At 35.8% G+C, this 12,769-nt stretch overlaps 1 protein-coding gene across 3 annotated transcripts in view; it reads right to left on the minus strand.

Moving 5' to 3' along the window:
* Positions 1-12,769, minus strand: part of LOC144440187 (dixin-like) — a 66,774-nt gene that overhangs the window by 37,455 nt on the left and 16,550 nt on the right. Inside the window, exon 1 of one of the 3 annotated variants that reach the window (XM_078129481.1) lies at positions 682-775. The exons of the other annotated variants lie outside the window; for them this stretch is intronic. Within the exon in view, the coding sequence (XP_077985607.1) occupies positions 682-690 (9 nt within the window). The 5' untranslated portion in view covers positions 691-775. Of the gene's footprint in view, positions 1-681; positions 776-12,769 lie in introns of those variants that run through there. 3 annotated transcript variants of the gene reach the window in all.

Genomic DNA, 12,769 nt, shown 5'->3' on the forward strand with positions numbered 1-12,769 from the left:
ATATAAGAATAATTGTAGTCTAAAATGTTGAAATTATAGCAGCTGAAATATCCCTTCAGCTACAACGTATGTTTCTCCACATTTCTGAAGCCGCCTCCTATTTCACTTACGATAATGGAACATAAAATAGCTTGAGGATAAAACAATTGTAAGTAAATATAAAGTCTGTGACTGTTGGCACTCTACTATTAAACTTTTCAAGAATTCATGCCAGCTTGTACCGCAGTAGTCTAGTTCCGAAATGGTATCGTTACAATTTACTTTCCACTCATTTAGTTAGAGACCACACTGGCATCCTGACTAAGTATCCAGTAGTGGTAGCATATACAATCACAGCATAGTAGTACCCTGTAGTCTAGTCCCCATATGGTATCATTACGATTTACACCTCCACCTCACTTAGAGAGACCACACTGGCATCCTGACTAAGTACCCAGTAGTGGTAGCATATACAATCACAGCATAGTACCCAGTAGTGGTAGCATATACAATCACAGCATAGTACCCACTAGTGTTAGCATATATTCAATCACAGCATAGTACCCAGTAGTCTAGTCCCTATACAGTATCGTTACGATTTACACCAGAGTCCACTCACTTAGTTAGAGAGACCACATTGCCATCCAGACTAGTAGCATTGGTACATTAGTTATTTTAGCAGTATTAGTAGCTTGACCTTACCTTACTCATATCTGGAGTGATTTCACCAAAACATATAAAAACATGTCTTCCATATTTATCAGACCTGTCAAATAAACCTGATATTTTCACACTTTCTTATCAAGATCCATTTTCAAATATCCTGTATGGATAAGATCGCAATCCAATCATGACGTTACATCTTAACGTTTCACCTCCTAAGGATTGACTGACTGTAGTCCTTGGTATTTCAATTGTAGTGTTCTGGGTTATTGAACAATAGACATTTAACTAAGTACTATGGAATTAACCCACACTGCTAACAGATTACAATAGACAGACATTACGCTAACTGAATCACTATGGACTAATGTATAACCTAACAAAATATGCCCCAATATCATGGCACATCACCAACTTTTTAACTGTTGTGTGTAAGAAACATGTTTAGCATGCTGTAGCAGACAACAAGGTTTGATCACAATGATATACTAGTACACATACAACTTTGCAGTGTTTTTCTTAAGTCTGGGAATTCCTTTTGGTGGGGAACCCCGGTCAAATACCTGAGAAACTCAGGTAGATTTTACCTGCTTACCATCCTTCACAAAAACACAGGTAGGAAACCCTGGTAAAATGACAGGGAAACTCGGGTAGAATTTACCTACTTACCACCCTTCACAAAAACACAGGTAGGGAACCCTGGTAAAGTAACTGGGGAACTCAGGTAGATTTTACCTACTAACCACCCTTAACAAAAACACTGTACCTGCAATCTTCAAAACTTTATACTTTATTAAACTTGTAACTAAAATACAGAAATGTAAGTATAACTTTTTGACAAGATCTCTACCTTTTGTTATTTGGGAATGGCTAGTAATTGTCTTTACTATTACAGTATTAGGATACACCTACATACAAAGAATTCTTCATTGTTTCTATTATGAACTTTCCCTGCTGACTGGATTTACTAGATTACAAAGAAATGGTCATTGTTTCTATTGTTAACTTTCCATGCTGACAAAGAACGACAATGTCTTACCTTTCCAACACAATGTCACGATTAACCTATACTTGTCAGCTCTTTTCAAACTTTGATCAGACTGAGGACATTTGATCTTGATTTTTTTTATACATTTTTTACCTGTAGTTCTCTTCACTCAACTATGTTACTTGAATTCGGTAGAAAGGATGCCCTCTCAGTCAGTTTCAAGTACGTTGCATCTCTGATACACAGTGATTTCTTGAGACACACCAACATGTGGTATTACTCTATCTCTTACTATGTAATTATCTCTTACTATGTAATGACACAAATAACCAAGATGTAAGTTAAAAAACATATTTAGACTTTGATTAGAGAACACACTAGACATATTTCTGATACACACAGATTACTCCCTTGTATGGAATTATCTACTTCAAACGTTTCATTAGTAATTACTTAAATACATTGTAAAGTGGCAAAATACTATATTTCTAGAGATAGTCCCACTGTTAGACAGACAACAAGGGAATGATAGTGGTGTGAGCCAACAAACTAAAGTATTCAATTCCAACAGGTTAGCTATTATCTCTCTATGAATGACAATCAAATAGTTTTGTTGTTGTACGCAGATGTTTGATGGCAAAGTGCCAAAGCGTCCCACATTCCAAAACAGTTCTGTTCTATTCAGAGTGAATGCAATACAACAATACTTTGTAGGACACTGGCCACCACCTTGACGTTTTGCAGCCACTGATGTGTGACTTTGTCAAGAAGACAACATACAATTCCTACTTTTTTTTAAATGTCAGATACTTTGGTGACACAATACTATGAGAATAGTAATATTGTTAAAAACACATGCAAGGAAAAACTTACAAAGTTCTATGGAATGGTACATTGTTTTTGCCTGCACTTTAATCTAAATTTTAATGTTTTTTCTTTCCAAAATTAATTTCTTCAAGATGATTTGATTTTAAATTTTGTTCTTATGTTCAAAATTTCTGTTTTTTTTACATCTAGAAGAACGGCTGTCAAACTTACATCTTGCCCAGTCTCTTAATATTATTTAGTTCACTGGGAATAAGACACAGACTCATTTAACAGGTGTAAATAATGGATACTCTTTTCCCATGTCATATCATAAAATATCAAGTACGTGTAAAATTAACATTAAAGCTAAAGTGTTTTCAATGTGCATACATGTATGGTGGTGGCTGGAAAGCAATTACAATACTTCTAGTGTAATAATACTGTAAATTGTGGTAATTTTTCTGACATAAAGGTTGTATCAAAGTGTACTGCCATTCAATTAATTCATCCATGTACAAAAAACTACACTGTAAATGAGAAACTAAATTTACCATTGGATAAGTCGAGTTGTGATTCCATTCATCAACAATTCTGTTACAGCTAGATTCAATTGTGTTCAATGCCATAAAGAATTTTGACAAGAAAGTAATTTATAACATAAATTGGCTATGATGTGAATTCAATAGATATTAATAATTTTTGAGATGGTATAATTATTGTATATTTTAAAGTACCTAAGGAATTCAATTTTTTTTCTTTGATTGTATTCACATTTTTAACAAATTGCTTGCATTGTTAGGGTTACACAGCAATTACACAAATAACTGTATGACACACATTTCATGAACATTTATTTTACTCAAAATACTCAAAATTCTTTGCAAATGTATACATGTAGTTTTGACTGTTTATGCTCCTGCCATACAATAAAATGATTGGTTAACAGGGTTCCCTGCCATTTACAGATTTCCCCTGTCTGTTTCCAGGGTTACCAAACCTTTGCAAAAAAGACAGTTAAAAAGCCTTTAACAGTGCACAACATTTTTGCTACGGTACTGGAACCCTGGGAACAAAAAGAGGGAAATCAAATAAAATGTGACATGCATATTTTACAATACATACTTGTAGATGTGTGTGTGTGTGTGTGTGTGTGTGTGTGTGTGTGAGCACCATGATTTTGTTTAGGAGCCCTAGCAAAAGGACTATGAAACATAGTTACAGATGTAAATCTTACGTACTTACTGCCACTCACAAAAGACAGTGCAAAAATATGAGTTATCTTACCAACTTACTGCCACTAGCAAAGTAGAGTGCAAAATAATGAGCCATCTGTCATTTTCCAGAAGTTCCTGACTAACATTATGATGGAATCAAGTATAATGAATCCTGTACATGTAAATTTCATTAGTACTTGATTCTCATCAAAGTATATCTATCAATTCAGAATACAATTAGTTTGGATGCCAACATGGTCTCTTACTAAATGTGGAGGTGTAAATTTTAACAATACTCTATAGGAACTAGACTGTGAGTGGAGGTGTAAATTTTAACGATACTCTATAGGAACTAGACTGTGAGTGGAGGTGTAAATCGTAACGATACCGTATAGGAACTAGACTGTGAGTGGAGGTGTAAATCGTAACGATACCGTATAGGAACTAGACTGTGAGTGGAGGTGTAAATTTTAACGATACTCTATAGGAACTAGACTGTGAGTGGAGGTGTAAATCGTAACGATACCGTATAGGAACTAGACTGTGAGTGGAAGTGTAAATGGTAACGATACTGTATAGGAACTAGACTGTGAGTGGAGGTGTAAATTGTAATGATACTGTATAGGAACTAGACTAGAATACAATGGACTTTAGACATTTTACCAATTTCCACCTTCTGTTACCAGGGATCTCAAAACGTAGCAGAACACTGACAAGTAGATACAAACACCAGATTGAAGTGTATACAGTACATTAACATGAATCATTATACTTATTGTCAGGAAATTGGTTTGGTTTCACACACATCACTGACTGTCTGCCACCTGGACAAACTTGTATACTACATTACCAGTGTATTAACATTTCAACAGTACACATACATATACACATCAGCAGTGACAGCCCTAAAGTGAACCAAGTCACTGTAACTATTTCTATTTTTGACACAAGTGCTCAATTAAGGAACATTTCAAAGAATTTGACACTGCAAAACAACGCAGGTTTTCCACGGGTACACCACTTTCCTCTTTGCTTCTACAACACTAGGGCACTAGGGTGATGCTCTTGTGGCAACCATTCAATACATTTTTGTACGAAGAGATTATTATTATTACACATTGCTGAAATAATAATAATAATAATAATAATAATAATAATAATAAATTCTTATCAGCGCATTACGCAACAGCCTCAATGCGCTTTAGAATACTGAAGGAAAAAAAATGAAATGTTATGTACTTAATCAAGTTCTGACTTGAAGTCTTACTTCAGCTTAATTTGTACATGTACGCTAGAAAATTGCTCCAATTTTGCAAGAAAAACACAGACTAAACTTTGTAATTTTGTAAATGATATAGCGACTTAGCATTAAAACACATAATTTTGAAATATTTGCACTGTACTAATGTATACATTTACAGAATCCCTGATTCCTTATGGTTGATCCTGTCCATCAAAACATTTACACGTTAGATTTGCAACAATAACCCCCCCCCCCCCCCCAATTATAAGTTCCATTACATTGAACACGTACATGAGAGAGAGAGAAAAAAAAGCAAGACAGGTAAAATGGTTCGTGAGCCACTCACATTATCAACAAAAGGTTATTGGATACTTACAAGTACCTAGAAGATTATGTCCAGACCACATCATTACTTTGAAAGCTGTCATGATTCTATTGTTACCAATGACTGATGGTGAGTGGTACATCTTTGTAATCCTTGGTAAACATTACATCCTAACATGTAACACATCATTATTTTGTAAGATGACACGAATAATTTGTCACCAATGACTAATGATAAGTGTCACATATTTGCAATCCGTGGCAAAATCCTCCTTGTACAAAACGTCTGCTTTGTCTGTGTATGCCACAGTTGACACAAGCGAAATGAATTGTCTGTCATCAAAGATGAATGGTGAATGGTACAAGTATACAACATTACAAATCCTTGGCATACATTTGTAAGCACTGCTTGTTCAGCCATATCTGTAAGTGTAATTGTCAATGTGCGCCATGGTTGACATATCACTAAAAATGAATCATTGTCACAATGACTGATAGTGAGTGGTACATCTTCAGAGTTTACTGGGTGGGGGGGGGGAATCTTTTGTATATCACGCAAATCTCTGCTCTGAATTTATTTGAGCATCTATAGTTACTATGATCTAAGATTTTGAAGTGTGGAACCCTAAGGCATGTGTGTATGAATGGAAGACTGTTACACTTTACAACAAATGTACAGACACCTTTCTATTGTCTATGTATATACCTCCTCTAGCTGAGACATCACTTTTAAAGTTGTATGATGAATTATTTGTCACCAGTGACAATAGTAAGAAGTACACCTCTACTAATCATTGCCATCCTGGTTGTAAAATAGGTTACTCTTCTTCCAACAAAGTCATCATAGAATGACACTTATACCTGTAGACAGATCTGTATTGTCTACATGCATGCCCTAGGTGACATGTACATCACTGTAAAATAGAATGATTTATTTGGTACAAATGAGTTATGGTTCCTTGTCCGGAATGTCACCATTCTAGAATCATCAGACAGTGACCATACAGTTTTTACTTTACTTCCAGCATTATCCCCTCTATCAGACACCTCCTGTCAATTATGAATCATCATGTGATGTCGGAGAGAGGTGGGTTTTTATACAATAGTTGAAAATCTGTCAGTTGTAAGGTCATGACGTCAGAGAGAGATGGTTCCTTGTACAATAGTTGAAAATCTGTCAGTTGTCGAGTCAGTAGACCATATGGCATTTTGTCGAGCATTAATCACTAGATCACCTTCATTTCCATACCTGGACACCTATTATGAATTATAAATAATTTTCCTGAGTTCCATTAATAATTGATTTGTTGAACTGAAATCTTTGTATAGCAGTATTTTGAACATACATGTACAATGTAGTAGCCTGGCGTCCATGTAGACAGGACAGTATAGGATTCCAGACTTAGTGACAAAAATACAATGTAGTGGCCTGGAGTCCATGTGGATAGGATAGTATAGGATTCCAGTCTTAGTGACAACAATACAATGTAGTAGCCTGGAGTTCATGTGGACAGGACAGTATAGGATTCCAGACTTAGTGACAAAGATACAATGTAGTAGCCTGGAGTCCATGTGGACAGGACAGTATAGGATTCTAGGCTTAGTGACAAAGATACAATGTAGTAGCCTGGAGTCCATGTGGACAGGACAGTATAGGATTCCAGGCTTAGTGACAAAGATACAATGTAGTAGCATGGAGTCCATGTGGACAGGACAGTACAGGATTCCAGTCTTAGTGACAAAGATACAATGTAGTAGCATGGAGTCCATGTGGACAGGACAGTATAGGATTCCAGTCTTAGTGACAAAGATACAATGTAGTAGCATGGAGTCCATGTGGACAGGACAGTATAGGATTCCAGGCTTAGTGACAAAGATACAATGTAGTAGCCTGGAGTTCATGTGGACAGGACAGTATAGGATTCCTGGCTTAGTGATAAAGATACAATGTAGTAGCCTGGAGTCCATGTGGACAGGACAGTATAGGATTCCAGTCTTAGTGACAAAGATACAATGTAGTAGCCTGGAGTTCATGTGGACAGGACAGTATAGGATTCCTGGCTTAGTGATAAAGATACAATGTAGTAGCCTGGAGTCCATGTGGACAGGACAGTATAGGATTCCAGTCTTAGTGATAAAGATACAATGTAGTAGCCTGGAGTCCATGTGGACAGGACAGTATAGGATTCCAGTCTTAGTGACAAAGATACAATGTAGTAGCCTGGAGTCCATGTGGACAGGACAGTATAGGATTCCAGGCTTAGTGACAAAGATACAATGTAGTAGCATGGAGTCCATGTGGACAGGACAGTATAGGATTCTAGACTTAGTGACAAAGATACAATGTAGTAGCCTGGAGTCCATGTGGACAGGACAGTATAGGATTCTAGACTTAGTGACAAAGATACAATGTAGTAGCCTGGATGTAGCCACATGTTGGGTTAATTTTAAATGAATTCACATGTTTATAGTAGTTGCTTACGTTCATTTACATAATGACGTCATTTAAATAATCACAGTCTGATGTACAAATGTATGTACTCACTCCACACTGTGGTGACAAGTCAGCTTACTGGGTGAATGTGTTCAAACCATAATAACAACTTGATACATAGGAATGATGGACAAGCTGATGATATGAGAGCTAGTCCAGTAACATAATTTATCACAGCTGAAAACAGACTAGTCCATACCATCTTTCTGAAGTAGAACAGGATAGTAACCATATACATTTAAGACTAAAAGTGACAACACAAAACCCTGAAATATATTCTGTGCATGCTCCTATGTTTGACTTTCGAAAATTACTTCCTAATTTCAACAGTACTGAATAAAAACATATAATCGCAGAATATCGAAATACTTCAAAGACAGGAGTGCGATACATATGTACAAATGTACATGTACATGTGCAGTGTATGCACCCAAATCAAACCCAAATACACACAACATAATACATGTATGAACATTTTGCAATAATAAACAGTCAACCTTCTTGTTCTATTTTGACCCTCTACCATAGGGTATACAGCTATTACAGGTCACAAGAATTGCAGTTTTATATGCAGCTATAACATTTATTAATCTGTGATTTATGAATATTATATTAATAATAATGGAAAGGATATTACAGATAGCCTCATAAAATATTCAATCTGGCTGTAAAACTCTCATAAACTATAATATCAAAATTACTTGATAGTTTGAGGTTTGAATCAATCTAATTTGTATATCCTTGTTAGAACACAACCAGGTTTCTGTATAGCAATATGGTAGAACAGGTAGTCACTTTAACACAATGCCGTAAATCTCATATAGAAAGTAGATTGAGAGTACTTAATCTCGCATCTGACATCTCTTACGTATGATGCAGAAACAGTTCTTGTTGCTATGGTGATGCACTCATACTCTCAATTCTGATAACTACTGCTTGTATATTTTATGATAGAATAAAGCTTTTTGTGATATTCAACCATAATTGCAGGAATTGCTTTGTATGAGTTACGTGTCTGTACACATGCCTACTGTATTTATTATACTAGCTAATAAAGACTGTGTTCAATCAAAAACTGGACTGACAACAAAATTGATGTCATTCTACATTCTACATTCTACATTCAGTGTATGTATTATGAGGAATATTGTAAGTAGGTGATATCTACCTTCTTCCATAGATATTTAGTACATGGCCTCTAACAGTAAATGAGCGTATGAAATGAGTTTCATTTTCCCAATCAGTAGTTAATTGTACATAAATAAATAACCCTGGGGAGAAAGAGGATTAATGAAATGACAATTGTCCAAAGTTAGGAAATGTGACTGACTGAATCGGTGAGGGTAAAAGTCCCAGTGGCGGTACCACTACCAGTGGCCACCACTGGTAGGGGTGTGTGGCCAGTGCTGGAAACCCCAGGTCCAGCTTTAGACCCACTTTGACCAACAACCAATACCCCATTTTAGACCATTACAGTCTTAAAGGTTTCTAAAAGATGAAAGTTTAGATCTAAATACATTTCCCTTAGGAGGCAACATTTTGGGACAATTAATGGCAGTTTACATTTTGTATGATTTGGTAAAGGACAACGGACAAAATCGGAAATAATGCAAAGTGAACCCCATTTTTGACTAAAGGGCTAGAAAATGCACGCACCCCAAAGGGCGGCATATATACGTATACTCAAATAAGGGAAGTACCCAACCCATCCCACCCCCCCCCCCCATCCCGACCCCAGGTGGGATAAAAGTACATTTGTATCTTGCTCCTAGCATTCCTCCAAATACCAAATTGATAAGAATTAAGTACTTTTAAACAGTTGATAATTATTTTAAGTTATCGATTGATGATTCATTTTCAGTCAAGATCCATCTATGTACAGTATACTTCTACAGCTCCCAGGGTGTGACCACAACCTACATGTACTACTGATTGCACTATTGTTGCAGCAAGGTTACATCTTCAGTCATCACCACTTTGCATCAAAATTTAACTTAATTCACAGACTACAATGGTTCTTCAATGTATTGCAAAGGCTTGTCATATTCAGTTTTATTCAAGCATGCCAGATAAAGAACCATTATACAAAGCTAGCCCCTCTATGGAATAATGGTGATAGAAGGACTGTGTATTAACATGGCATAAAGTGGTTATTAGTGAAGTATGGTATATGTACATCACATACATCTATCATAGGGTGATGTACATTACAATGTACCATACTTCAATATAAACAACCATTATAGTATAACCTGGTTCTGTCATGCTCTCAAGATTAACCAATCTCTTTAATCTGGCCTCACAACCTTCTCCATTTGCCCTGTTATCCACTTTCTACTTATACTCATCCTTCCCTCTCTCTATTGTATCCTTAGACTGTCGACAGTTGCTCGCACCTTTTTTTCCTACATTATATCTAAACTCCAATCCGGCGCAACACTAGTCTAATCACAAACTGATATCGAGGGCCGAAGGTGTTGGTGTTTATCCAATGCACAGTTGTTATCTCATGGACTGCCCAATGAAACTACAACAATTGTACACAATTCTAGATAAGTCATTTACCACATTTGAACTCAATTTACTATCAAACTCATTACACACATAATGGTCATTCAACTGTCATCTGGTCATCTACTGAAAGCATTTATATGATTTCCACATTTGATATCAGTACATGCCAATTCAATAAATATGTTAACTAATTAATTAATATGTAAATAGCTAGTAAGACTGAACTCTGTCTTAAATATATGTGATTCAATTATTTAGTTAAATTAATGGCTTCATTTGGATTTTACACCCACTAAGTAGTGGATTCTGTAGTAGCTGGATAGAGGCCATCTAGAGGTGTAATCATTTTCAGATTATTTTACCTCCATTTGGTACATATTTTATCACATGACAATACACATCACAGGTGTATATGACATATCGATGTAAACCAATCAGTCCAAACAGAGAACACAAAGGTATTGATTTCTTTGAAATAACTGTCTGGCATAATGGCCTTACATGTACATCATTAGATATCTGTAATATATTAGTTTTTTAACGATACATGTACATACAGTAAAACTACATGCCTCTTGTTGTTACGGAAATGCATATAACATACATGCTCGCACATATGCACACACATACACAAACTTACTGACCTACCTACCTACCTACATGCATGCACACACACGCATACACACACACACACATACTACATACACACATACATACATGCATGCGTGCATGCGTGTGTGCGTACGTACGTACGTAAGTACATACATACATACATACATACATACATACATACATACATACATACATACATACATACATACATAAATACCGTAGTCCACTTCTAAAATTCAATACTGTAAAAAGGGTCAATTTTTAGGGATTCCAACTAAAAAAAAGATCATATTGGGGTCCATACTGAAAAATATTTAACAAAAACTAGCCAACATACATAAAAACCACAATTTATATGTACATAACAAACCTGAACATATGTTACATTCAAACAAAATCAATATTATTTTACAACAAAAAGGATATTGTGTATTTTCTTTTCTCTTTCTCTGTTTATTTTACTGCACTCTACAACATGTTACATATGTTACAGGGTAAACTCCATTATTGTAGGATTTGTTGTTTTCAAATCACATCTTTTATTAATTGAACATATGTGCAACAATTTTTTGAACCCTTGGAATAGTCAACATATATTCTTTACCGGCATATTATTACATTACAATAAAACCCCAATTATCTGAACTCAAAGGGGGACAGCAATTTTGTTCGGATATACAGACAGTATGGATATTCAGATACTATATGAAAACAATAGAAAACTTTGGGGATATGACAGCTGTTCAGATGACCAAACAATTTGGATAATTGGAGTTCGGATAATGGGAGTTCGGATAATTGGAGTTCGGATAATTGTGGAGTTTTACTGTATTTTTTACACATTTCACTATTTTACAATAAATCACAAAATTTAAAGAAATTAAATTAAGTTTTATCCTAAATGTTGTCTTTCATCTGAATTTATGTCACAGAGTTACAGAATTCATCAGAAGTGAAGTGATTTGATTCAGAAAGCAATGAAAAGTAAACAGTGTAAAATGATACGGGTAGAGCCAATGGCAGGCTAAAAGGTGACTCCCAGGAGACAATGTGTGTCCAGGGTTGTACAGCTGCAGCACTCAGTGACTCTCACTCAGTAAATACAACAGGGACAGATTTGACTAAGTGTGTCTCTCAAGTTGTAATTATCTGACAAATATGTACACAAAGTGAAATGATAACATATCACTTAGAAGACTCAGTCACTACTTAGTAATTACAAGAAAGGTAAAATATGTTTTATAATATATGTTCGTATATATTGATAACTACAAAAATGTATAGTTACTGCAGTTGTAAAATCATACCTAAGTAAGACTTGATGATTACCTAACACAAATATATTATAATAATATATCACATTCACATCTACAGATGTATCCCACCACTCACAATTGAGTAATAACTCACGTATGTACCTTTATAAAATATACATGTACCCAATGCATGCTGGCATGAATACACACACACGCACGCACGCACGCACGCACGCTTGCACGCACGCACACACACACACACACACACACACACACACACACACACACACACACACACACATATATTTAGGGGTGAACAAATCCACTGGTCCTGGGTCTGGGACTTGTAATTTTTTGGGTGGACCACACAAAATTTACCTTGTCTGGTCCGTTGGACCAGTACCTTACTGTTAGTAACTATGTTAAAAAGTCATCTGAATATACAGATTCATAGGCAAGATTTAATGTTTCACATTAGCGGGACACTTAGGACCACTAATTCTTTCAGCAGGACCACTGGAATTTTTAAGGTACTGGTCCGGGGAGCACCAGTTCACAAAATGATTTGTTCACCCTGCACATACATACACTAAGTACAATGCAGATGTGCTCAATGAAGGAATGGTACCTCCTTCTCAAATTACAACAATATTACGGTACGACAGTAATAAGGCA

Source organism: Glandiceps talaboti, chromosome 9 (assembly GCF_964340395.1).
Source record: "Glandiceps talaboti chromosome 9, keGlaTala1.1, whole genome shotgun sequence".
Taxonomy (NCBI): domain Eukaryota; kingdom Metazoa; phylum Hemichordata; class Enteropneusta; family Spengelidae; genus Glandiceps; species Glandiceps talaboti.